The 27,660-nt window shown below is 43.4% G+C and overlaps 1 protein-coding gene across 1 annotated transcript in view; it reads right to left on the reverse strand.

Moving 5' to 3' along the window:
- The window catches only part of PTPRT (protein tyrosine phosphatase, receptor type T), a 288,987-nt gene that overhangs the window by 101,949 nt on the left and 159,378 nt on the right, over window positions 1-27,660 (reverse strand). The window contains exon 10 of the mRNA XM_026042039.1: window positions 3,478-3,679. Coding sequence (XP_025897824.1) covers window positions 3,478-3,679 — 202 coding nt within the window. The remainder of the gene's footprint in view (window positions 1-3,477; window positions 3,680-27,660) is intronic.

A 27,660-nucleotide genomic window follows, 5' to 3' on the forward strand; every position in this document is an offset into this window, starting at 1 on the left:
AAACCATCACCTCCTCTTGGCAGCAACAGCAACATAACATCAACTCGAGGACTATTTAACATTGCTTAAGTGAAACGTCGAAGCGCTTTGCAAGAGTTACGACAAAACGTCAAAAACTTTTTAAAAAAAATCTGTGCCCATTTCTATTAAAATTAAATATAAAATGGACACCCAAATCTTCCAGCTGGCTTTTAAAATCCTATCTTGATTTTTATAAGATTTAGTAATCTTTTAAAATGGGATAATTTCTTCAATTTTACAAAGAAGACTGCACCACTGTTAAAGGACATCAGTTAGGACCAGCAAATCAGTGGCAGAAGTAGGAAGAGAAGGTAGGAATCCTGGCTCCTGTTCTCTCATTTCATCCCTAGATTAGACCTCACACATCTTAGGCATAGTTTTTATGGATTTAAATTGTGCATCTCCTTCATTAGCTGAAGGGTGTTATGAAACAAAAAAGCACAAAAAAGAGAGGAGCACAAATCAGCCAGGTTAGTTCAGCACTCAGATCTGCAGTATTTTACCCCAATGCTTTAGAGATTCTCAACACTAAAAGCAGCTTTAAGATTAGGCAGCTGCAAGGCTTCCAGYGGTTGTGTCTGAGCAGCAATCACCCATGGTGCCCATCCTTTCACTGAGACAATAAGGAAAAGTGCAAAATATTCACATTTAACCTAACGAGTCTTATTTCCAAGGCTGCTTCTGCTTTGCTCTTTTATGTTATGGTCATTTCATGAAAGTAGGATACGTTTCTTTAGACATCCATATTTTACTTCATATGTTTCTTCTTCCTTCCCCAGTAGCAGCCACCTCTACAGCGGACAAAATGATGGGATCACGAGCAAGTGAGGCATGAGATTTATCCCAAAGATGCAAGTTTAGTTGAAATACCCTTAAGCGAATAGAAGAATTTAAACAAAGACCATAGTCCCCCTCAGTTCCGTGGCACTTCGCAAGGGCAAACTGCTTTGCAGGGGTTCTACGCTTAATCCTCTCACAGCGATTTCCACTGTAATCCTGCTTACAATCAGCAGTTTTATCTAAAAGCCCCCAAACTGTCAAGAACGGTGCTTGCTATTATCAGCTCAGCTATCGATATCAATAAGCCGTGAGGGAGATCAGAAGGAATGCTAAGGCCTTGACAAGGATTTCTGTGGTAGGGGTGATCTGCATCCAGGGAAGTGGTTCCAGTGACTTACAGAAGTCACACATCACCAGCTGTCTTCTGCTCTAGGTAGAGCACCTACCTAGGGCACCTACCACAGCAGAACTTCCTCACTGGCARTCTTCTCTACTAGACATCACAGCACCTTCTAGAGATGCCAAAACAAAAATCGTGCAGGGGCAGGGGGGATGTTTCTGCAACTCAAGGCAGTGCCCCAAAAAGCTCCTGCTTGGCCACCAGAAATGGGCTGGAAATTCAATTTCTGCCCTGAAGCAGCTTCCATGAGCCTCGCTGGAGCACTATGCTCACATGACAGAACTGCTCCTGAGATGTGAATGGGCTCAGGTGTCTCCTCCTGGCACTGCAAGACCTGTTTGGTCTTCAATATTCTGTGTAAACCACTGGACTGGACCCAGTGAATTTACRATCTTGCCTCCACACCACACAGAGCTGAGAAGATGGTGAAAGACACCTAGGTCTTGCCAAGGCGAGTTAAGGGTATGGAGTGTAAATCAGTGATCGCTGTCTGTAGTAGTCCAAAGACTGCAATTAAATACAGTAACTTTCTTATATACCCCACAGGGAATATTTTAGTAGTATCTCAATAAAAGGAGAATTAGCAGTGACCTCTCTAAAGACGACATGYCCTGATCATGGATTTAATGTTGATCTTCTACGAGCCTTTAGGTATTCTGCCATTTAACTCACGTTGAAGAGCTAAACAAATGTGCACCTTATTATTATCTACATGTATAGAGAGTACACATATATATTTGAGTGTATATATATATATATACACAATAGAGTATACATATGTATTTGAGTGTGTATATATATATATATATATATATATAAAATATATACTCAAACGTTCTTACAACATTCCTTTTCCTTTCAAAAATACTCTTTGCCAGAAAGTCTTCTAGGGACATTCCAGTGAATAAAAATATGAGGCAATGCAAAAATCCCTTTGCTTCCAGCTTGCTTTGGGACTGCGTCTTGGAGCAAGCGTAGCAGATATCTTCAAAGCACATGCACAGAACTGACCATGCAACGGGCTAAATCTAATGTCAGGGACTATCCCARTGTCCGAGTAGTGCCAACCTAGTGCCATCCTTCTGACTGAAGACAGAAGAGAGCAGAAAGCCAGAGTTCAGTGTGCAGGCAGCTAAAAATCATGCAGGGTCCTAACRTGATCCGACCACTCAGTGAATAATAAAGCGAAAAGGAAGCGAAGGAAAGGGGAAATGCAGGTCTGTGGTGCTATTCTGCTTTGCTGTTCTGGACACAAGTGTATAGGGGATTTGCCCTGGCTTCCCCAAGCTGCAGGGCTGCATAAACCACTGCAGTCTGTGGAGCTGCTCTGCAAGGTGAGCCAGGGGCTTCTGCACCCAACGCTCCAGGTTCACACCCTGCTAATGGTTATTACAGAGAATGGATCTATTTTGCTCTCTAAAAATTGATGCCATCACTTACTGCTAACAACTTCTTTTTGTTAACCAGCTTTGAACAAGGTCAACGGAAAATATGTATTACTGCAGACTGTTTTTCTATGCTCCTGGCCATCATTTCAAGCATTACAAGTGTCACAAAGAATCAGTCTGTCAGGCTGCTAAATTGAACACTTGTCTTGGCTTTACTGAGAAAATAAAGATAACAAAACAAAACAAAAGCAGTTTTAAACTCTGGTAGAGAACCCTTTTAGTGCTATCAAGTGCCATCAATTAAATCCTAAAATTAAAATCTACATATACCTGTCCCTTATTTTTTCCACCATTTCCCCTCCACCCTTTTTTTTGGCTCAAGCTAGCACAAACTCCTATCTTCCCCTCACGGAACATAGTACCTTTCTTCCTTTGGTGTCTTTCAAATATTTGTGTGTTCACCCTTCCTCTGCCCTTATTCAGAAGAAAATCCACAGAACTTCTTCCTCTTTTCTGATTTTTTTTTAAATCTCTTTTTATACGAATTCAATTACTTCATTACTCCCCTGTTGGTGACATGCTAGAGATAAAAGCCACATTGCTGAAGGTGCCTACCAGACTAAGTATATGATATCAATAACTTATTATAGGGATAATTCATCTCTAGAACTAAGGATGGTTCTCATTAAAATGATCCTCAGGTGAACTCTACCACTGCATTTGTAATCCAAACGAACAGACACTGGATTGTGGCTCCTTTAAAAATCAAGCCCATAAAGAATGTGTAACAGTCACTAAGTTAAACACTTTTGTATTGTTTTATCTCTCTGTTAGCTGTGGATCTAAAGCACCACGTCCTAGCAGGTTCCCTCTTCTCCAAAGCAGTACCTGAAATCTTAGTTGCAATCCGTGTTGTGATGGGTGGCCCAAAGCCCTTGACTGTGCTCGCTTTGATGGTGAATGAATACGTAGTCCCTGGATATAATCCTACAAAGAGGTGATGTGTTTCATTCCTTAGCTTGAAGACTTTCCCTCTTTGGCTGGACAGGTCAGCACTGGGATCCAGAGACCCAACGGCCTTGTATGTAATCTGCAAATGAAGAACAAGGACAGTAAGGTGATAAGGGGCCCTCTGCACCTGCCCTTTCCTTGCTCCCCTGCTGCACCATTGCTGTGGGCTAGAGCTCGAGAATTAAAGGACATATTACTTCAGTATCTCCAGGGTACAGCTCTGCATTTGGATGCTGGCAAGCAAACATGACAATTTTTCCGAGCCTTTACGTGATGAGAAACTAATGTATTTTCTCTGCTCAAACTTCAGCACGTGCTGCTTGCCAACAAAAAGTGCAAGGAGTTGCTGTTTGTTGCAGGTGCCAGACCTTCCGCAGCCCAACTCAAACGCACTSCACGAGCTGCAGAAACTTCACAAGAACTTCCCACATAATTCCCCAGAGCCCCGGAGCGCTTTTGGCGCAAGCCTAGGACATATTTTCCAGCAMGTATTTTTTTCTTCCAACAAACGGTCTTTCCCAAAACCCACTGAAAACAACGGGAGCGTCTTCCTGACTTTGGGATTCTTTTTGTGCCCGCATGAGAGTACGCGAAAATGAACTGTCAAAATAAAATCACAGGATTAGATGCAGTAAATACCATCAAGGCTGCGGACACAAGGCCGCCTATTCTTGCCTGAGTTTCCAAGAGAATTCCTGCTGTAATTTCCTCCCTTCTGGTTCCTCCTGGCTTGGCAGGATAATGTGCAGGGGGGTTGGAGTAGATGATCTCTAGAGGTCCCTTCCAACCTTAAGGATTCTGTGGGTAACTCTTGAGCCTGAGAAAGTAAGCCTGGAGCATCATTCCAAACCCTGGAATACACACGCAGTGTGGAGCTGGGCTGGAAACCCACTTGTGGAATTCGGCTCCRGTTGTGTTATGCTTGCAGGCAGCAACCCCGGCCATAAACAGCCACTTGGAAGCAAAACTCATGACTTATTTACCAGCCAGTTCCTCCCCTCCGTTCCAAATTCAATCCAAAGGCAGCTCAATTTCAACTGAGCTGTCAATATAATATAGCGTGCTCTGCTGCTCTCCTACCCCTTCCTGATATGATGGGATCCTCGCTTATTTGTAATGAAACACCATGAATAAATCAATGTATGTTAATAGAGCAAAGGCCTCCAGTTTTTATGAAGGTTTCCCCAAGAACCTGGTTCGCAGCTTTGCTGAGAGAGGCTTTGAAAAAAATTAAGTCCCCTGTTTCATGAGAAGAGGAAAACGTTGCATTGTAGAAGTGAACGTGCCGGGTTTAGGAAGAGCAGGTTTAATAACAGCTTAGGTGAGAGCGAGAGGCTCTTCCCACCRACACCAAATGCACAGGGAAAGGGAGGGTGTTTGAACACGGTTATTTGTGCAGTGCTGATGGCCAAGACTGAACAAGCAGTGAAGAACACCCAGCCTGACACAGCAGCAAAATACAAGGAACACAGAACTCTTAAAGGAGTTAGATTTAACCAACTTATTGGTGATTTAATTGAACCACCCCTCTTTTTTTTTTCCAGGAATTGAGGCCTCTTCTTTTTTTTTAATTTAAATTTTTTTATTTTTATTACTTTCCAGAGACCTGAAAAGGAGTCAGAGCATCGTGGTCATTAAAACAAGTTGTTTAAAATAGGCAGGAGGGATGTTTACATTTACATTTGCTGCTTTTYCTTGGGTTAGGTGAGGCCCACATGTGCCAGAGGACAACATGGTGACATTGAGGCACTCACAAGAGCACAGAAAAGGAGCACAAGGGACATTAAAACAACCTAGATTCAAAACTCACAAGAAGTAGCAAAAGAGGAAAAAAAAATGTGAGGAAGAGTAGGTCTGAGATGTGTGATAGATGTTCGGGGCATTTTTCAAAAAAGACTACTCAAATTTTCAAAAAAACTGTGTTACGGCCTCAAAGGTTTTGAGGGGTATAAGCCAAAGAGACATTCACAGCACACCTAAGCTGTGAGACAKCCTCCAAAATGCCATGCTAGCCTTGGAGCAGCAGACGCAAACTGCAGAAGCGCGGACGACAACACCATGTATTTATTTCCACCCTGGATCTGGGGGTTTTGGCACAGCAGAATCCCAGAATGGTTGAGGTTAGAAGGGACCTGTAGAAACCACCTAGTCCAACCCCCTGCTCCAGCAGGGACACCCAGAGCACGGGACACAGGGTGGCATCCAGGTGGGTTTGGGAGATCTCCAGAGAAGGAGACTCCACWGCCTCCCTGGGCAGCCTGTKCCAGGGCTCTGGCACCCTCACAGTAAGAAGTTCCTCCTCACATGGAGACAGAACTTCCTGGGTTTCAACTTGTATCCATTGCCCCCTGTCCTGTCACWGGCCACCACTGAGAAGAGCTTGGCCCCTTCCTCCCTACGTTCCCCCTTCATGAACTTATATGTGTTAATCACATTCCCTCTCAGCCTTCTCTTCTCCAAGCTAAACAGGCCCAACTCACTCAGTCTCTCCTCATACGAGAGATGTTCCAGTCCCTTTATCAGCTTGGTTGCCCTCACTGGACCCCCTCAATGGCACAGCAGGAGCTGCACCACTGTATTTTAGCAAGGACGGCACCAAAACCATCCGTGAATCCACCCATAATTACCAAATTATATCCAGATGAAATGGAGATGCTAATATGTGGCCTTTTTTTTTTCCTCCTTGATTTATGCTAAAACTTTTGAAGCAAGAGAAATTTCAGGGAATCACAGGGTGGATTTTTTTTCAAGAAGAAACTATGGACACTTCCAACCCTGAGGTCCTTTATAAGTGGCCTGAAACACGTCTGGAGAGAAGAGAAGCCACCTCCTGGGAACAAGGAGGCTGTCAGGAAAGGCACCTACTYCTCCAGTTGATACAGTTGATATGCTGAGTGTTTATCCTCAGCTCCTGTTCCCAGGGACCACGAAACAAACAAGAGATTCTGATCTAGCAAATTAGATGACTCAATTACTAGAGAGCAGCTGTTCTAAATTATTTTAACATATGCTATTTTTATGAGAAGTCATGTCGCATAATACTCCGATAGTCTGGAAAAAAAACGCAATGAAAGTAAACATTTGAAAGAGCTAGACAAAAAAGCAAACAAGAAAATATTAAAAACTATATTCTACGGATTCCAGGTTGCTTGAAAATATTTGATTTGATTCTGATTTGGAATAAATGCAAGTACAAAGATGACAGAATTTTTATATATATATACACACACACACACACACATATATATATATATATATAAATAAAGAGAATTTATATTTTTACCTACCATGCCCTGCCCAGCAGATGCTGGATAGACCAAGCTGGGCCTCACCTCTGCAGACTGGGATGCCTGTCTGAAGTCTGCATGTGCAGTTTAGCATTTGCAAATTGGCTCCACTGCAACTGGATGGTTGAGGGGAAAAAATTTCCGTGGCCACTGCTACGGTTGTCCCCATAGCAAAGACCAGACGCAAGGAAAACACCCAGCCAAAATCCAGAGCTTCCTTGGGGAAAATCCCTGAGCTAAGSATGAGGGAATTGAACTGAAGCACCAGCAGCAGCAGATATGAAATAACCAGAAATTCAACAAGTTGGATAGCAYGGGAATTTGGAAAGATAAATAATAGCTGCTCTTCCACCACACCAGAGGGGATGAAACTTCTCCACCTGGAGAGGAATGATTCATTCCTGAGGCAGAAGGAGATGACAGCGTGAGTCTCCGGTCAGTTTAGCTCCCATCTGAATTGTGCAAAATTCGGCTACATCCGTCCAAATTTTCCATGAACAAAAGGTAAAGCAGGTCAGCTGCACGTAGTGCCAGCCTACTGGAAGCCACCAAAAGGACACAACAGATTTCATTTCCGAGTGTTCTGCGACATGTATCTGCTGTGTCACATTATGAAGAATAAAATGAGAACAGATGAGCACGAGAAACGTGCCGGTGAGCAAGTTCACTCCTTGCCATTAGCTTGGCAGACATCCTGGAGAACGTTCCCGTTTCCTCCAGTGCCCTCTCACTTCCCATTACCCACACCACTTTATTCCACCTTCCCCTTTGTTTTCCCTTCTTTTTCAAAGCTGGAAGCATTAGCTCCTTGCAACGAGCACATAGGCACTGCATTAACAAGTGCCGAGATGAAGATGTAATACTGAGAGCATTAAAGGCAGCTCTTCTCTCCTTCGCAGCGCCCGATTTCACAGAGTGCTCCAGGGAAACGCGAACACTTCACTCACGATCGTCACTTGTGCCTGCGAAACTCCCATTACAAGAGCAGACTTTTTAGGAAAAACTTCCACCGTGAAGGGCAAGACCACAAAGCACTTCCAGGAGGCTCTTTCTCCTTGCAAGCGTTTCTTCAAGAAGCAAGCAAGGGAAAAATCTTCATCCCCCTTAATTTTCACCCAGCTTACAGGTTTGGGCAAGCGTGTTTCCACGTGCAAAAGGATATGGAGATGCAGTTGGATATTATTAGGAAGGCTCATGGAGCAGCTTGAGCAGCAGGCACAGATTAGAGCCCAGATCGGGGCATGGGAAGCCCAATTAACACTTAGGGTCTGCCCAGAGCCCAGCTTATCTCTGCAGCTCTGTACCGTGCCTCTCATCCATGCCATTCCTTGCTAATAACAACACCAATGGAAACCCACGGATTTTATCCCAGCTTTAGATGTGCAGACAGTGTGGTCCTTGTTCTGGGCTGTATTTAATAAAAATTTTCAGTGTGTCTGAAAATTGAAAAATAAGGAAATACAGGAATAAAGGAAAGGTTATATCTTGCTAAGACTGTGGTAATTAAGCAGTGAAACACATGGCCAAGAGATTCAGTGAGTTATCCTTCATGTTCAGGTATTCCTTTGGAAGGAATTCCTTTAGAAGGAATATTATCAACCCACCACAAGGTCCTAAACTTAACACCAGACCAAACTGCAATTTAGATCTAATCTTTTCATTGCAAAGGCCCTTCTCACTCTCCAGTGCTAGGCAGTAAAATCCTTCTGGAAACGCTAGGTGGCTTTTTTTGGAGCATCTTTAATCCTTTAAATAAATCAATTAATTAACAAGAAAGAATAACCTGCTCAAATCACAGCGGGTAAATCCACGCAGTCATCTCGTGCGTTCCTGATAACTTTCCCACCACCGAACAACCGAAGCGCATGAATTTCCCATGCTCATAACCTTAAAACTGAGGGCAAAAACCCCAAACTCTCYGGATTGACAGCTTGCCAGTCCAGGCAAAACTAAATATGCTCCTACGGTGCTTTCCACAGCAACCGATCACAGCACAAACTCACTTTATCCCCTGTCTTTTGTCATACGGAGCTCATCAATTGTGCTGAGCAGAATTCTGATTTTTGCAGCCAAATTCACGATCCCATACGAGGGCTTTCAGGCTCCCCCTGCTCCCAGCAATCGCAGCCTGTTCGGATGTGAATGGTAAGAACCAGTCTTAAATCAAACGTCACTTCAGAGGTACATTATGCCACTTTGGAGGTACATTATGCCCCTTTCTATCTATTTTCCATTTTGGTGACAGCCTGCGCAGCAGCTTGGAGAAGGCATCTGAAACCTATAAACCCGTGACATTGGCCCCAAAGTGCCCATTGATGTTTTATGCCTGTGTCTTTATAAAACAGGCCGTTGAGCCCCGTCGCTCTCCCTAATACAACGCGCGAGCCTTAACATCTGGGGACACTTTGGCAATGACAGCCAGCAGTAATTCTGTGGTTTATTTTAAATCAGTAATGCCCCCAGACTTGTGCTGTGGTCAGGAGAGGAGCCAGGACTAAGAATACACCAAGATCCCTAGGTGTGCACGACTCCCTAGGTGTCTAGGACACCAGGACCTGGCTCTGCACAGACAACCTCACTCGTGCAGTTCACAACCAGCCAATGAGTTCATTGAGCAGAAAGAAAATGCAATTTTTCTGGAATTATTGCTGTGTTTTGAAATCACTCCTGTCTTGTTAAGAAGGGATGGGRAATCAGGACTTTTTGATTCCTTGGGTCTTACTGCAACATGCAACACACTGGGGTGCATGGGCAGAAGGAACGAGGTGGCCTCTCTGCAGAGGGGGCAGTGGAAAGAAGGAATCTAGTGGTGGTCAGAGGTTTCAGCTCTTCTACTGAAACCTTCTCCTACAGTTCAGACTGGCAGGAAAGAAGAGGAGGGAGGTTTTTCCAGCCAGCTGGGACAGCAGGATAGCTCAGAGTTGCCTTCAAAATACCAACATCCCCTTGGTGCTCATCAGCACCACTGCCTGCAATTTCATCTCACAACAGGGTGGGCCCAAAACTTGACTAATGGACATGGAAAAAAAAGCTTATTGTAGCCAAAGTGTGATATTACAAGGCAATAAATCATTATGCAGGTCACGACTTCATGGGGGGAGCAGGGACTGACATGGAGAGCCGGGAGCCTTCGCTCCTCAGGCTGAGGAGCAGGGGAACCAACTGAAAAGCTTCGTGATTRAAAACTCCCAGGGAAACAATAGGCTATTTAGTTTTTAATCTCGCTTTACATATGGCACTCCATGCTCTACTAAAGCTGATAAACAAACTTCAGTTTTTTTTCCCTTCTCTCCCCAAAATAAACACTAATAAACTGAAGCACAGGAGTCTCCTTGAACTCGAAGCCAGCAGAGCGGTTCCTTCGTTTCCGGAGCTGCTGCTGCACAGAGGCACCACTCCCCAGCAACGAAGTGCAAGGAATTYAACTGTGCCAATGACTTTTCTATGGTGAAAGGGTTTGTGGGGTCTTCTGGCCCCTTTTTTCTTTGAATTCAGGGGGTCTAAAGGGTGTCCAAGCTAAGGAGATGTTTTACCAAGCATCTTGCTCCAGTTCAGCCATCGCTGACCTCAGGAAGACCAGACGATTTGCAGGGTTTCTCCTCAGTTCAGACCACATCAGCTCTACTTTCACAYGGTTGATAAGAGCTCCCAAGATGCTTCTTTTTGAACCCAAGTGGCCGTGCCCTGTTCCTAAGGCACCCCATATAAAAAGCAGCTTCAGATTTGATGGCAAACCACCATGAGGAACGGCCATCCATCAAGGCACAGTTTTCCCTGCATGCCTCCAAGCTGGAGAACAGCCTTACAGAGATGCTCCTAAAACTGCCCTATTGCTTGCACAGACCTTCCTGCCCTGGTCTGCAGGAGCTGCCCCCTCTTCTGTTCCCTYTTCCTCAGTGACACCTTCTAGGCACCATTGCTGGGACCAAAGCAAAGCAGAATTCAAGCCTTATGACCCAACACCTTAGCCCAGCCTAAAACACACCTTAAAAATGGAAATCAGCTCTCTGTTTCCAGACGGTCTCTGGGGTCATTCTCAGAGCCTAGCAATCCRTGGGAAAGCTCCCTGGCCCAGGCAGTTGCCAAACACTTCCAGAAGCGAATGCAGCCCAGGGAGAGAAAAAAGCTGCTTGAGGGCTGCAAAGCAGCATCTGTGTCAGCTTCAACCCAACAAAAACAGCAAAGAATGAGCCGGAGTGCAGGCTTCCGTATGCACAATACAGACCATAATTTATATTGCTATTTTGTGTAGTTGTAGAAGGAGCTGCTCTTCCCTGCTAAAGGGATTCAGGTTCCTGGTCCCACTAAAGTAGTCACACTCCACGCTGGTGCTTGCACTGGTAACACCTTCCCAGGCTGATAGCAGCAGGGAGCAGATCATGAGCAAGTAGGGCCTTGGGTATGGGCTACACAATCAATTTAAAACTTCAAAACTGAGTGTCAAAAGCAGAAGTTTCAGCTCTGCATTTTTCACAGCTCAGACACAGCAATGACTGGCAAAACCCTCGATCCATTCCACAAACCAAATGAAAATAAATGTTTCTCCTCCCCTCCATCACCTTGCTGAAGTCAGCTATCACACAAGGGGGAGAAAACCCAAGCAGGTGTCAAGTCAGCTAATTCCAATGATATGTAAATATAAGGTACATATCCACAAACAGCCTGTACAGCGCAATCAGCTCCCCGGCAGGCAGCACACGGAATTAAAAGACAAAGAAACATCATTTCAGCAGATTATGGCTTAGACCCTAATCCGCAGCACGTCAAGCATTCCGCAAAGGTCTTCATATTCCTAATGAGCACAAATAGTGCCAAGCCTGGCTATACTTGTGTGCATACRTCAGTGATGGCTGACAGACCCAATGGGGTACAGTATTTTGTGCTCTACCCCGGCTCGAAGCAGCTCAGCAAGGTTTCGAGCCCAGGATATCACTCAAACACACATTGAAACTTCCTCCACCGTCCCAGGAACACACGTGCAGGTCTACAAGCTCAGCTGAAAAGCAAGGGGTGGGCAAATAAAAGGTTCAGTTTGTGAAAATCTATATGCAAAAAACAAAACAACTTAAAAGAAAGACTCACACAGGACAATTAGAACTTTCTCCAAAATCGGTTCTGCCACATGCCAGGGACCAAACCTTTGGGCTGTGTTGCCTCCATCATACGGGCATCTGTAATTCAAAGTTCTTTTTCACAGCTTCACATTTTTGATCCTACCCTTGTTGTCTGGAACTTCCCATGTCCAATCTTGGAGTTGGAAGCGCCAGCATCTCAACCACCAAACACCCAAGACTGGAATGCCAAAGAGCCATTGTGCTTGGCYAGTCATCCAAGAAGCCCTTTGCTGCACCTCTCATGCGCTATTACTTTTGAAGCTGAGTTTGCCATAGCACGACAGGCTGGCAGAACCCCTAAAATTGGAAGGTTTCATCATTTTTTGGCATCGCCTATTACGAGCAATGACTCTGATTGCAGTTTATATAGCTGTCTCTCAAGTTATGCCATCAAGCTGTCCTAGATATAGATTTTCCTCACCAGAAAGATGAAAAGAACAGAAAGTGAAGGATGGAAATAGACTGTGCAATTTCTAAAGCTATTTTTCTATTTCTTTAAATTAATACCTGCACACTTCCTGTCTAGCATAATTCCCTAAAATACAGGCTGGCCAGTTACAGAGATTCTGAGAACTGCAAGTCAATTTGTTAAATTCAGCCTTAGGAAATAGAGGGGAAGGCAGCTCACCTCCCCCATAAATGCACACCTGTCATAAATAAGAAGTTAAGACTTCTTTCGGAAACCAGTTTTAAAAAATYCCTGTTTTAATGTTCTAAGAGATAGCAAATAAATCCAAACTGAACTGCTTCAGCCAGCAAAAATAAGTCGCTTCTGCAATATTCTAGCAGAAAAAATGGTCAGCTTTGCCAGCAAGATAATACGGGGTGAAGCCAAATAAATTTTTATATGCAAAATATTTGCTTGGCATTTAGTGGTTAAGATGCTGTCCTGCACATTAGTATTTATAGTGAGAGGGAACATATTTTCCTGAGCAGCTACACGGAGGTAGAGGAGGTTGAAGTTATGAATATTACTTAGCTGTTCGTGCAGCTTCAGTCTSAATACGAATACGATGCTGGCCCCATCCTGCTGCTATCGTGCCCTAAAATCAAGGAGCCCTGGTCCCTCTTTCAGGTGTGGACTGGGACAAGGCAGGTGGGAAGGGCAGCAGCTGGTGGCACTGGCATTGGGAATGCCTAATACATGGTTTTCCACCTCACTTTTGCTTTCCATGCTCATCAAAACATTTCACGAGGCAGATCCCACCTCATGCCTGAAACATCCAGCAGGATGCAGCCCCAAAGAGCCTTCACCCGCCTGCACGTACCGCTCAGGACTCTAGTGAATAAAGCCACTCTTGCTGCTTTCCTTTTGAATACAGTCCAAGGCTCATTTTCCAACAACCTGGGGAGAGGCAGAAGTCCACAGGGAGCTAGAAATGCTCCAGCAGCTCAGAAAAAACACCCCGTCCCTTCCTCCAGACATAACTGCTTCACAGCACACACGCCGGGCGCGCATTTTGCAGGCACTGCATGAACACAGTCCTACCCCCGCGGCAGACGAGGTCTTCTCCAATCTGGTTAGCTGTAGGAAGCTTTCTGGGTTATTCACCCGAACTGTCTTTTCATACACACTATGGGCTGTCAAATATGTGGCGTATAAAGCAAGCTAAAACTTTCCACTAGAAAAATCAATGTTGCAATGTTCTTAAGTGACTTTCCACACAAACCTGTCTCCGAGCTATCCACTGGCTGAAAAACATCTCCTAACAATTGAATATTCCTTGCAGAGAGGCTCTTAGTAGCCTTATAAGCAAAGGAAATGYGTTCAAAGTTCCTACCTTTGACCCAAAAGCTGACCGAGGCACTATTTTTTCCTTGGCAGTAACTTCTCAATACAGTGACTTCATTCTGCAAAGCAAAGGGCTGTCCTTGCCCGCTGGTGTTCCTTACAAGTGCCTAAGCTCTCTCCTGCATGGAGTGTTTTGTTTTCTTCTGCTCCTGGCCCTTAGGCTCCTGCTTAGGCTCTTTTATAGGCGCTCTGAAGAACAAATTGCCATGAAGACCATTAACATGGTATCACTTTGCTGCAGAGTAGGTTTCAAGGAATTTGGGGAAAATACGTTTGATTATCCCATAAACCCCACCAACACATGATTCCAGCATCTTAAAGCAACATTTTAAGCAAGAGGCTTAAATAACATCAAAGTGAATTTGGTACCACCTGAGCAATCTGCACCACTAGGAACTCAGGTGCAAAGCCCAAAGGACAAGAGGACGGTTGGCTTCAACCTCTTAGCCTACGCTGYGCTGGATGAAGAAGGGGAACGTGCTCAAAAACTATGGTCACCTGAGAAATAAGACAAGAAAATAATAAATAAAACTGCTGCTAACCGGGAGAGAACTGGGAATGGCAAATTTCCAAGTCAAGGCTCCAATAAGATGGGAAAGGAGGGCAATTCAACAAACGCTCCTACCTAGTGCTGAGTCCTAACWGAGCTGCAGCATTGGCAGGGAATCTCATTGACCCTACAGCCATCACACCAGGAAGATCTGGCCAGACAGGCTTGTTTGTAGGATATGGGTGCTAAAAAGCCAGTGCCCACTAGCATTTGACCATGATGGACCTCCTCCTGTGATGCCTCATTTGTAGCTTTCTCTAGGCAGAAACTTTGCACTTCCCTCTGATTCTTCATTCTCATCAAATAATCAAAAGTAAAACCATCGCATGAGGCCTGCAAAAATCATCTTTTCCATCCTAGCTACCATTCTGGCCATTCTATATGCTGTCATCTCTTGCTCATCTACTCTGAATAATGAAACCTAGGGTTCCTTACATGTTTCAGAGCATGTTATAGCTGCTGCACAAGGTACCCCTGAGCATCCTGAGCAGAGGGGATTGAAAAGCCTTTTGTTTTCTCCTACCCTGAAATCCCAATTTCCCCAAATGTACCTGCCTGGTCAAAACGTGGTGCTGCATTTCTCAAGGGACAAGCCTGAGAAATGCATTGCTGAAAGCCTAAGGGCAGAAGGCTCCCGACAGTGGCCCGTCCACTTTGYCTGCGTAAGGACAATCTCTGAAGCACTAAAGCCAGCATCACATTGCGGATACCACTGCATATCATACCCTGTAAGGCTTTTTGTACCCGTATTATTTTGTTTTTCCTAGTACATTGTGGGTACATCAGTAAAATGTGAACTGTGCAGATCTGTAGCTAGCTCTCAGTTTTGTTTTTATGGTCCTGCAATTAACTTGCAATCCACGCGATAACACTCTGCACTTTTCAAGTATATAAAATATTTCGAAAATCACTGCTCTAAGACAAACGCYGTACTGCAAACTCTTGCATTCCAGACAAAAGAAGAGTAATTTAAAATAGTCCGATTTATTCTTCGAATTCCCCTTTGGCACAATCTAGCTCTGTTTCTCCCTTCCCTTTTGCTAATGAGCTGGAAAATCATGCACAAAGCTGCCAGATGAGCCTGGCTAGCTTCCCCCCAGCTCTATGAATAAGGATCTTTATCAAAACCRTGCCTTGCCTCCTCAGCCCACTGTGCTCAAATCTTCCACCCCGAGAAGCATCTTGGGTCCAGTAGAGTGGGAAGATCTGTGAAAACTCTCCTAATTCAAGGCCGTTGCCTCCTTCTGTCTCCAATGCTCGATTTTTGAACYGGGGGCAGAAGTGGAAGGAGACAGATGGGTTCCTCAGTGACACATCGTGCTGGCAGAAACCACGTTGCCAATGGCTCTGCTGCGTTGGCATCTGGACACGGGGTGAGAGCGGGTGGCACAGAGGCAGGGACAYGGCGACGAGCGACCGGAGGAAGCCAAGCGGTTTTATCTTCTCACAGCAAGGAGTTAAACAGGGTTAATTGCTGCCGATGTAGCCTAAGTTTTGCTCGCTGGGAATCACAGAGCACAACTAATCTTGAAAGGCTCAGGCAATTTTTCTTTAAAGGCTTTCATTAGGTTTCAAACCCAAAGCAAGGCCAGAGAATAAGAAATGGAGAAACATGGTGGATACCTTCTCCATCTACCTTAAAAATACCTATTTGTACCTTTCTCCTACTCTGCAGGAGGGCTGCAGGAGGGCCAAGGGAAGATAGGGCAGGACAAACCCCCAAGCACATCCTTTTGCTGGATTTAGCAGCCACAACCACTACACAGAGGACATTCAGCACCAGAGCATCGCAGGACATTGCGTAGGCCTAAATTTTCTGCTAACCTCAAGTGACTCCTGGTTCCCACCTCAAAGCCTGTATTGGTTCAGCCCCAAACAAAGCAGCATCATTTCTTATTGAACTTCCAAAGCTAAGTACGTAGATACAACATKTTGTGCTGGTTTTATTTGTCCCCATTTCAAGATTTCACAAAGCTCTTCTGAGCTCTCAAATGCAGTGTCTCTGCTGAAGGACAGCAGTGGGTCTAAACAGAAAACTCACCAACAGCTCCCCACTTTCCTTAAGAAATATTTGTTCAACCATACCTAAAAGGCACTAAAATACCATCAGTAGATCCCACCTAAATTTATCTTGGAAAAAGATCATCATGGGCATTTCAGAGAAGGAAAAGGCTCCTACACTGATACCCTTGTAACAACCCTGAGCTTGTTACAAGATATAATTTAAATAGTCTTAGCAGCTGCACCGTGGCTTAATRCTGTATTATTGTCTTTTACCAACACGCATTAAGACACTGAATAGGAGTAATGAGAATAAGAGCTTGAACGTTGCTCAGCTTAGGCATTAAGCCTAAGCCATGAGCAGGTTAGCATAAAAACGTGGMAAATTGGAGTGCAAACACCTGGTCCTGAAAAGTCATGCAGCAAACTTCGTTTATACCTCTTCTCCTTGTTTCTTATTAAAATAATTTAGAGGCTTGAAAGTGAAATAGATTTATGAATTCACTGGGGAACTGGAAAGAGTCATCACACAGTAATGGAAAGGCAGATTTTTTTATTGATTYAAATTAAGGGTAATTTATTGGGGAAAAAATGATCTGCATGAAAGATGTTGCCTAAAGACACAGCAGTCAAGTGTGTTTTGATATATTTTATGCATATATATACACATGTAGACTGCTTGGTGTTACTCAGTCTGCTAAGTGAATCTGCTAGCATGACTGCTCCACCACCATCTCTATTTCAGGATTGACCAGCAAGATAATATAAATCAGCTATAAGACTCTGTTCTGAGGTAAATCAAATCTCACACACCCCAAGAGAAGCCTCTCCCGAGGCTTTTGCCATTTGCCTATGCAAACTTTAACATCAGAGAAGCACACGAGCAGAAATGTAAGGGTTATGAAAAATCTGATTTTTGGCGTGATTTCTGGTAAGAGGAAAACAACAGAGAAAAGCAGTATCTTACCGCGAAGGGGGAAAAAACTGCATGAAGTGCTGGGGAACCACTTGCAAAGGCAAATTATCACAGGGACAGCACAGAAAGCACAGAGATCATTTACATACCCCRTTTGTAAAAAGCAATGATTAATACATCTAGAGACAATGTAAAAGTTAATGAATAACTGAAATGTTAAAACAAATTGCCAGTTTAATAAAGCTGCATGACAGCTCAAAAGTGTTGGGAATAAAAACCAATAGTTCTCTTAGCAGATAGAGAATCCACAGATCATATGAGGAGAAGAAAAGGGCATCAAAGGAAATAATTACTCTCCAAGAAAGAACTGGAATAAACATTTATATTGTCTCTTCTCCTCCTCTGAAAGTCTCCAACACTCAAATTTAAATCTACATACTTAGCTCATTAAAGCCMTAGAAATAATATAATTTTTTATGGTCCATTTCTAGCAAAAACTAGCATAACTTGAAACAGACCGAAGTACTTTGATTATTGCATCAAGTTACTATTAGTTTTCACGATGCAATAAATTTGAAAAAATTGCCTCCTGCTGATCCAATTACGATTCTATTTTTAAGCAATTTTAAAAAAATTAAAAATGCATTGCAGACTTCTGGACTTAACGGCTTGAATTTAACACTCAAAAAAAATCTGGCTGRCAAAATACCAAGCAAAATTCCCAGCTGAGGGGAACAGGAGGGACATCTCCCTGAAGCTGCAGAGCTGGTTGAGTTAGGCCATTAGCATCAGCTCATCTTCCCATAGAAACCCCACTCTGTCCAGCTGCCAACCTTCCAAGTTCATCTTTCACTCTAAATGCCAGTCTGGGCCCATCCCTTCTCCAGCCTCGTTAATAATTGCCCTGCAGGCTCAATCTGACCTGCGAGTTGTTGCTCAAACCCTACTGTTTTTAATTGCCTGGTACATAACAACGAGCCACAGCAGCGAGGAAGGAGTTGGATGGAGAGCACTTGTTCTGCAAGGCCAACGGCAGCGACTTTTCACTCCCTGCCATAACAGCAGGTAGCTAAAAAGCCAGTGAAGAAGACAGACCACCCCCCTGCAGAAATATTATTTCACAGCCATTTCTCACGACCAYCTCTGCGTTCCCAGATGATGTCCATCTGTTACGTGCAGGCTGAGTCACACCATAGATGTCACTCCAATAGATGCATAGAGACCTGCTGCTGCTCATAACTTGACTCTACAGGTCCAGCCATTCACGACCACTCAATTAAGACCAGTGAGACAGTGCCAGCCACAGTCTACCCCACAGCAGCACTGTTCAAATCCAGATGCAATGTGAAAAAGTACCTCAAAACCCTCAAAACCGCAAYGTTAACAGACGTCAGGCAAGCCAGAATTATTCTCTGCAAACTCTTTACCAAGCTACCACTTTGCATTCATTCAGCATGTCACCATAACCTCAGAAAACCTCCCAAAATAAGAAACAGAGCTCCTGTAATTAGGGAGCTAAGCTAAACATTTCTATCACAGATATGTTTATTGAGTTACAAGTGCAGTACAATGAGTACTCTGTAAGTGGAAAGAGAAGTAATGCAAGTACAAGAGCACAAACTACACGCTGACATTAAATCATTATCTGTTGSTCTCTGATGTCTGCATGACCTGCAAAATTCATCCGTAGAGAGATCAATCACTCCTTCCTCCTGTACAGCGATGAGCAGCTGCTTAGCTCCAGATCCAGTGAGGTGCAGTGGCTTTCTCACTCTCAAACACAATCATTTTTGTTTTGACTGTAACACTGATGAAAATCAATGACCTGAGATCACAGTCACAAGAAACACTTGTACGTCAGCATAAGGTACTCAGCTGCAGTGCTCAAAAGATGCTAAAGAAGTGATAACGTTTCCAAGGAGAGTTACTGGCCAGGGACCGTAGCTGGAAATGAAGAAATGAGGAAACAGCAAGTTTGCTTTTAGAGAAGAGTCAAGGAAAAATAATTATGAAACTTCAAGTCACCTGCTGTGGGATAAGTCTGCGGGTTTAGCAGCGTAATTCAAGCACATCAAGCAACGTGATGTAGAAAAAACATTCATATTTTCAAGTTAGAAAAGAAAGAAAGTAACAGAGGTCATGAGTAAACTGCTGTGAAGCCCAGACCTGAATCCGAGCCCTAACTCCACACTTAGGCACTATGCTTCTGTTTTCCTCATTTACTCAAAATACTTCAACCAGCTTTTTTGTACTTCTCTGCCTTGCCTGCTTCCCCTTCACTTGGTCTGGACTTGGAGAAAGACGCACCAAAAACCAGTATCGTCCAATCTGCTCTTACGCAGTATTGGCTCGGAACAACAGTGATGACCTCAGAAATCCCTCTACAAGTCTCATCCAAGCTTGATTTTCTTAGCATTTCACATAAACGTCTACAAAGAGATTCACCTTGTTGGGCTGCAAATCTGAATCTATTCAAAAACAGAGTTTCCAAACTTTTTAATCAGAGACCTATCACCTCTTAGGTCACTGTTTGTTGCCCCTTCCTCCGATGCACGACATTGGTTCCTTAATGCAGTAGATTCTCGGCAGTGATGTTAAACTCTATTTAACAGCAGACGATTGCAATRCTACCTAACAACAGCCCCATCCACAGAAGCATAGTTCACTCCAGGGACTTGAATGTGAAAAGAAACGCTGTTGAACAGAAGGCAACATATCTTCCGCTACATTTAAATCCAGGGACATGTCTGCTTGCAATGGCAAGTAGCAGAAAAAAACAAGTGCCACCTCAGAGAAGAGCTCTGTCACCTCATCTGTTACCTTCTTTAACGAAATGATAGCTCTCTGAGGGGCAGCCGAGGCTGAACGGGCTGTACCAGATTGCAATGCATCTAGATGCTGGCAATATTTATAATCAGCAAGGTTTGTAAGCAGAAATATTTATAAGCAGTAAATTCACAGGGTGACATGTTGTTAAATGCTGTGCTAAACATAYCAGTGTATCAGTACACTGCTGAAATGCTGTGTCCCTTCAGTGAGAAAAGGATAGTGGGGAAGTGATCTTCCCATGCACTAACTACCTTCTCGTTTCGGTATGAAGTCCCAGCAACAGAACTGGCTCCACCACCTGAATGTTCTGMAGGTAACTAAATCAATAGAGCCCACACCTTTAACTTCTGGAAGACCACCTCACTTACGTGGAACAAGAAAATTAATGCAAAGCTGTTAATTTTGCAGTTATTCTATTTCACTCTGCTTATCTGAGGAGCAGAAAGAGACCTCCACTACACATAAAGCAAACACTTGGGTGCTCAGAGCCAACGTTGCAACACTTTGCTGTAAATGCACGTGGCCAACAGGGCTCCCAGTGAGRGCAGCACGTTACAACCATAACATCTTAGAGGTTCAGAGTTTCTGGTGGCTTTCCCATCAGAGCTGGCATAGCTTGCAGATTCAAACAAGACCTCCCTCAGCTTTGTGGAAAGGCCATGAATCTCCCAACCAGAGTGCATTTCAGCCAATCTCATCAGGGACTCACCTCACCAAGAGGGACTCACCTTACCTCTCGCCAAAAAACAGGCATCATCAGTCTTTAAGGGCATTTTAGGCCCAGCCTTAAATGAGAGAGCAACACCTGGCACAGTATCCTATTTCTTTGTTTATCTAGTTTGAGATAACCCTAAAGATTCCATACAGAACTGTGAACAAGCACAGATATACATTGGGCATTAGCATGTTCAAAACTGTCTACCAAACTAGAGGAATTACCGCTATTTTTACTATGATTTGATTAACCACAGGCAAGATTTCCCCAAGCAACTGGTGCCCACAGTGGATAACTGCTGTGGAGCATGTTCACAAGTGCCCTGTTAGCACCATATTAAACCCCAGCAAATAAGTTGGTCACCGAGACAGGCACAGATCCCTTGAGGAGCAAAGCTGCTAAAACAAAAAGGCAATGACATGAAAAACGGAGGGTAACCTGCATGTCTTGATTCTCCCCAGACACAACTATTTCACTAGGACTTCCTCTATCTTCTTTGCCTCAGAATTTGTTTGAAAATAGAAAGTCCTTTTATCCAGGCTTCTCCTAGAAGGAGAGATGGGGCTGTTTCCCCATATTAGCAAATTGCTGTAGCTGTAGGGAATTTCTCATGGTCCAGCAAGGCTGTTGCAAAGATTCACGAAGTCTCCCTGTCTTTAAATCTCTCAATAAAGCAGCTAGAAACGGCTGCACCATCCCCGGCACGGCGGTTCTGTTGCTGCTGCTGGGATTACACAAGTTAAACCAGTAGCAGGCAGCGAGGGAGTCCCTCAAAACTCCTTCATAAGCAGCTTTCTTGGTGCTCAATTACCATGACAGAGGCAGCTGAGAGCCTAAGAAGCTCAACTGACAGCACGGACAGACCTTTGCCTCAGGCAAGGCAGAATGAATTCCCAGTATTCCCATGTCAACGCAATTTATAGCCCCGGGCTGTGACTCATTATTTGGCCCAGCCAAGGTTGTTGGAAGGCAGGTAGCAGTGGAGCAGCAGGCTTGTCTCTTCCTGGCACTCCTCCTAAACCAGTAACCACAACTGTATTTCGCTGGAGAACGGCTCTATTGCCTACAGACGTTTGGAAAGGAGAGAGAACATTTCTGCATGGTGGAGTGGTGCAAGACATATTTCACAAGCAGCAAGAGAGGAAGACCAGCATCCTGGAAAAAGACTGACTTATATTCTACTAAGCAGTACTTTTTGCCTAACATCAGCACGGAGAAGACCACAGGGTTCGTCCTTAGTAAGGATACTAGCTAGGTAAGGATGTGAGTTTTTGTCTGACTAACTGCTGCAACTTGGACAACTTCCAATTCTTAGCTGTATCCTAAATAATAAAATGGTAGTTTAATAATGCTGTATACACATTATTGTGTTTTCCTTCCAATTTACTAGGAGTTTTGCATTGACACAAAGAAAGAGAAAACCGAACAGCTTACGAGAAGCTGTTGAGCCCATGCGGAAAGCAGTATTTTCAAGAACTGAAGGAATAGGATCCTAAAAGGTAAAGCAACGGAGGTATGAGTTCAGAAGTTGTATTCATACTTCTCATCTCCACTAAGTAAACCAACAATTGCTTTAAAGTGACTACCCCCTTGTGGTCCTTGAAAACCAAACCAAACAAACAAACTACATTGCACTGTTCTGCTGTCCATATTCCAGGAGGAAGTCTAGATAGCACACAAGGTAGAACACAGGCAGGTCAAGGGAGGGGATCCTGCCTCTCTGCTCAGCTCTGGTGAGGCCAAACCTGGAGCACTGGGGACAGTTCCAAGCTCCTCAGGACAAGAGGGATGCAGAGCTTCTAAAGAGGGTCCAGTACAGAGCAACAAAGATGATTAAGGGAAAGCAGCATCTATCTTATGAGGAAAAACTAAGTGAGCTGGGCCTGTTTGGCCTAGGGAAGAGAAGGCCAAGAGGAAATCTGATCAGTATGTGTAAGTACCTGGGAGGAGAATGCAGGGAGGAAGGGGCCAAACTCTTCTCAGTGGTGACCAGTGACAGGACAAGGGACATTGGGTGCAAGCTGAAACACAAGAAGTTTCAGCTTGAAACACAAGAAACACCCTGTGCCCCATGCTCTGGGTGTCCCTGCTGGAGCAGGGGGTTGGACTAGATCATCTCTAGAGGTCCCTTCTAACCATAACTATTCTGTGATTCTGTGAAAAGATGACATAAATCTGGACAGAAGTGCCTTTCTTAGCACTTCTGTATCTTCTATAGCTCATTTTCTTCTCCAGCATTTCTATTAAGAGATGCTGGCCTTATAAAAAGACTTTAAGGATAACAGAAACAGGCTGCTCTTCTCAACTCGTTTTTTGAACGTTAGGGTTCGTCCCTGAATATTCAGGGACTAATGGACCTCTTTTAGTAGAAGCAGAATTTCAGCTGTGACCCAGAACGCTAATCCTTGAACACAAAATACAAAAGATGTTAAATTTTCCAGAGTCAAGAGTGAGGTTATTTTGAATGGCATTTCATTCTGATTGATCAGATCAAACAGTCCTCAAAGGAGAGAGATTAGCACAGGAGTTACATTTTATGAAGACTACATCAGATCTCCTTGGTAGGTATCTTGCATTTCTTCTTTGCCTGAAGACTTTACTTTCACAGCACTTTTTTTTTTCTTTTTTTTTTTTTTTTTTCTTTTTTCCCAGTTCCAAGCAAACAGAGAAGTTGTCTCTAATATCAAAGAGGACATAATATTAATGAGACATCTGGTCAAATCTTCTGTTTGCCAGACTTTGTTGATTTTTCTAAGCTCCTCGATTACCTGGTCATCATCTCCACTGTTTCTTGTCATTCATCCAAGCTGCCTTACATGCAGCCAACTGCATATAAGCTGGGCAATCTTTCTCCTAAATCAGCATGACCTTCACTGGATAATTAGGAAAACAAGGCAGAGCTGGCTGATGCTGCTATGCTCTCGATTGTGATTTCAAGGTGGCTTCTACTCTCTTCCACCTTGGTTTGTGAGAATGGGAAGGGAATCAGAAACCCCTCTCATTTTGCGTGCTTGGAGCCAAGTATTGGATTAACTTGCCTTGCATAGGATCTGCTCCAAAGTGTGGAGAACATCAGGGGGACAATCCATTTCACAGCTCTGTAAAGCTGATGGAAACATGATTACACAGCAAACCATGGGCTCTCTTTCCTAAAACTTGCTGACCGCCTGTGCTTCTTCAGAACAATTACTTTTGCACAGCTGAATTTGAACTGCAGCTGGGATGGACATTAGTTTCCATCTTATCAGGAAGCTTCAGACATTTGGGGGGGTACAAGATTAAAGTTAATTGCACTAAGGGTTACACAAAAGGATTAATTTTGGAAAAGTTATCTTCTAACGAACAAGAAAGAGAAGGTTAGTGAACTGCCTTCCCTAGAGGTGGACCTCAGAACGGAAGATTGTATTTTCTAACCAGGAGATCAGGGGCATTTGCTCTCTTAAAAAAAATCAGTGCAAGCCCAACATTTATTGCTACTAACAGCCCTCTGCAGCCCAATAAATTTCACCCAGGAAGGGAGAGGAAACTAGTACCTTTTGGTCTTGCGTTCTTGTACTCTCTCTTTGGGAGAAGGTTAAGGGAGAGTTAAACAGTATTTCTGTGAGCTGTTTTTAAAGCAGGCAACAAGTCATAGACTAAAAGCACTGAAGTCCTCTAATTTTGGCAGAACACAAGCACAGCATTGCTGGCAACCACACGCACACACACAAAGAAAGCTCTAATGTTGCTCTAGAAATGAATATGGAAGTTCACCCTGTGAACAAGGGAGGCCCATTTGCTCCCTTACAGATTTATGGAGCTATGTGGCAAACACAGAGCCAGTTAAACCTAATAAACACAGCCAACGCACCTATAGATTGGCTATATCATGACTCTATATTCAGCCTTTGTCTTGACCACATATGGGAAAATCAGGCATGAGAGGTCTCATCTGCTCTCTTCTTTGCTTAGACTCCTTCCCGTTTTACCTCCCTGGGACTTTAATGTGTTTTTTGTTGTTGTTGCTTTCTATAAATAAAACTGAATTTAATGTCTTTGAGAAAGGTAAAAAGAGTGGTGAGGGTAACAAAGCAATTGGGAGCGTCTCTGTAATGTATTCAGGCCATTAAGGATTTCATTAGGTTTACTAAAAGGTCATTAATGATAAAATATCTTCTTTTATTTTACCTACTTTCTAAACATTATAGTCTATTCTGCCATTCAAGCTTGCACCCCACTGACATTAATTAGCATGCTATATATTAAGGAGAGCTTTTAATGAGCTGTTATTTCATATGATTTTATTGGAGAGCCTCATTGTTCAGTTTAATAGCCCAAAATGACAACTATAAAAATTGCTTTGATAGGACCGCAGCATTGGTGGGTTACTCAATCTCTCTGCTCTTCCCTCAGTTCTTGAGGCTGAAAGCTTTGCGGAATAAATTCTCATAGCTGGCTCACCCCATTATATTTGGCATTGTGAAAGCTGTGGGCAACAAAAAGAGACCAAAGCAACAAAATGGAACAATAATAATCTTAATTTACTACTCTTCTATTTGCTACATGCCATAAAGTAACAGACCCACCTACCATGGCATGTTTTTTTTATCACCTTTACAGTTCTACCATCAGCCCTCATCATTAATGCAGTTATCTGACGATTAACACCATATTTTTAGGCACTTAAATCATCCCTTTGGTGCTCTCAAACATCTGCCTCACCTAAAGCCCCTTCTGAAAATTTCAGGTAAAAATGGTTGACCCAGAATCCACAAGAAAAGGAGGGCACCCGAGCAGCCACCCTGCCCTTGCTAAAACCCACCAGCTGCTAAAGTCCTTCTCTTATGTCCCCAATGCCAGCAGTGCCACCTGGAAGGCAGGGAGAAAAGGAATCAGGAATATACAGTGATAAAAAGGGAAAGGAAATGACCCAAAGTGACATGTCGGTTGTGAATGGAAAGTGGGGCACAGGGAAGTAAGTCCAAGACCCACACATGGGATGGGACCATGACACCGAAAGAAGGGGTCTAAAACACCTGCACAAAGGCAGCAGTTCCAGAAGGAACCGTAACACCGTCATCTCCTCACCTTGGAGTAAAACCATCAACTGCCTTTTCTTCCTTTGCACAGCTCCTCAGTTACACAGTCCACAGGATGAAGCCACCACCTCTGAGCTCTTCAATGCTTCATTGCTAAATTAAGCAGTCCTCAAGATGAAAGGGAAACGGGGATCTAAACATCAAGTACAACCCTGTTTCTGTGGCACATTTTTAAGTCAGTTAATTTATTTGGGAAAGCAAGATATTGTAAGATCTGAACATGAAGTTGCTCAAGAGCTTTATCTATATTAGCATAACAGCACAGGTAGACTGGTACTTCAAAAGCTTAAACAGAAGAAAGATGATTAAGGATCAATCTTCCTGAATAAGCAAAAGAAACAACATTTTTGAAAGAAAAATGAGTGGAGAACCAAAATGGTATTTTTTGCTAGAACAGAAAACGCTGGAAGGCAGAAAGAGAAGACGATGGTGCACAAACCTACAAAGGAACTTTTTAATTTGAACCTGTTATATAAAAGAATAAGTGATTTTTCAGTTCTCATTACTATATTTTGGTTTAGAAGGGCCTAATGCACACATTAAAATCACTCATCTACTTCCCTGAAAAAAGGTTTCATTGTAGTCAAATATCTTCTCTTGTTTGCACTGGATTTGTATTGCTGTAAATCTACTGGCTTCAAAAGAACAGTAAGAAGGTAATCAAAGAAACTGTTATGCCCAAAGGGACTGGATTATGGTTTTTTTTTTTTAATATTATTACTATTACTGGTTATTATTGTTGTTGTTTTTCCAGACTGCTTGATCAAGCAATTTTTTTTTTAAATTGATGCATGCTATTTATAACCTGAGTATGCTATTTACCTGAAAGTTGTCATACATTAAAAATTATACAGATAGTCTCTAAATAGCCTCTCATTCTCTGATCATGATGTTACTGGAAGCCACGGGATTTAAGTGAGTATCATTAAGGAATGCTTCCGAGTTAAGGGTGTCTTCAAGTAACAGCAAGCACGTAGAGTGTGATTAACATTTCTATGTTATTTGAGGAAGTTCTTTCAACAGCTCTTTAAGGTGCCTATTCAGAAAGGCATTACTAATTAGGAAATCATTCAAACATTTGCTTAATTTCAAGGATGTGCTAATACCACTGCAGTTAATGGGACTTAGGCACATGACTAGCTCTGGCAAAGTCTATGCTTAAGACTGCACTTGAGAAGAAACAAATACTTGCGATTACAGATGTGCTCAAGAGCTTTTCTTAACGGAGGTCTCAGGCAGTAAAAGCTGGAAGTGAATCATTCCGCCTCAAAGAGTAGGTCCCACCAGGTTGGTGCCCAGGTTATGGGAACAGAACAGTTTATGGCTATGTGTACGTACTTCAGAGCTGTGAGTGTTGGTTTTGAAGCAACTGGGACACAACAGATAAGTTACTCGAAGTGCCCAACACCTGGCATAGGAGCCTTGTATGAGAATCCTAGGAGTGATAGGGAGCATTTAAGCCATGTTATTATGTTAATGTGGGGAAAAGGGGCTTTCTATGGGATTCTGTTCAAGATTACTGAGCTGAAAGAAAGGATATTGTAACCAGGTGATTCTCTCCAATTACACCCAGAAAACTGTTTCATTATCCTCTGCCATGTCTCAGAGAGTGGACAAAAGGGTCTATGGCTGACATCTGAACCTGCTAAGAAAACCAGAAATGCTTAGGTTACTAGCCCTTGTCAACTGCCAGGAAAAGATAATATGCATCAGTGCCAACAAGACCATCCCTTTCCCAAATCTGACCCGAATGCCAATGAGGATGTGTCCCCAATGGT

This window comes from Nothoprocta perdicaria, unplaced genomic scaffold, assembly GCF_003342845.1.
Source record: "Nothoprocta perdicaria isolate Ctin4 unplaced genomic scaffold, notPer1 scaffold_3, whole genome shotgun sequence".
NCBI lineage: Eukaryota > Metazoa > Chordata > Aves > Tinamiformes > Tinamidae > Nothoprocta > Nothoprocta perdicaria.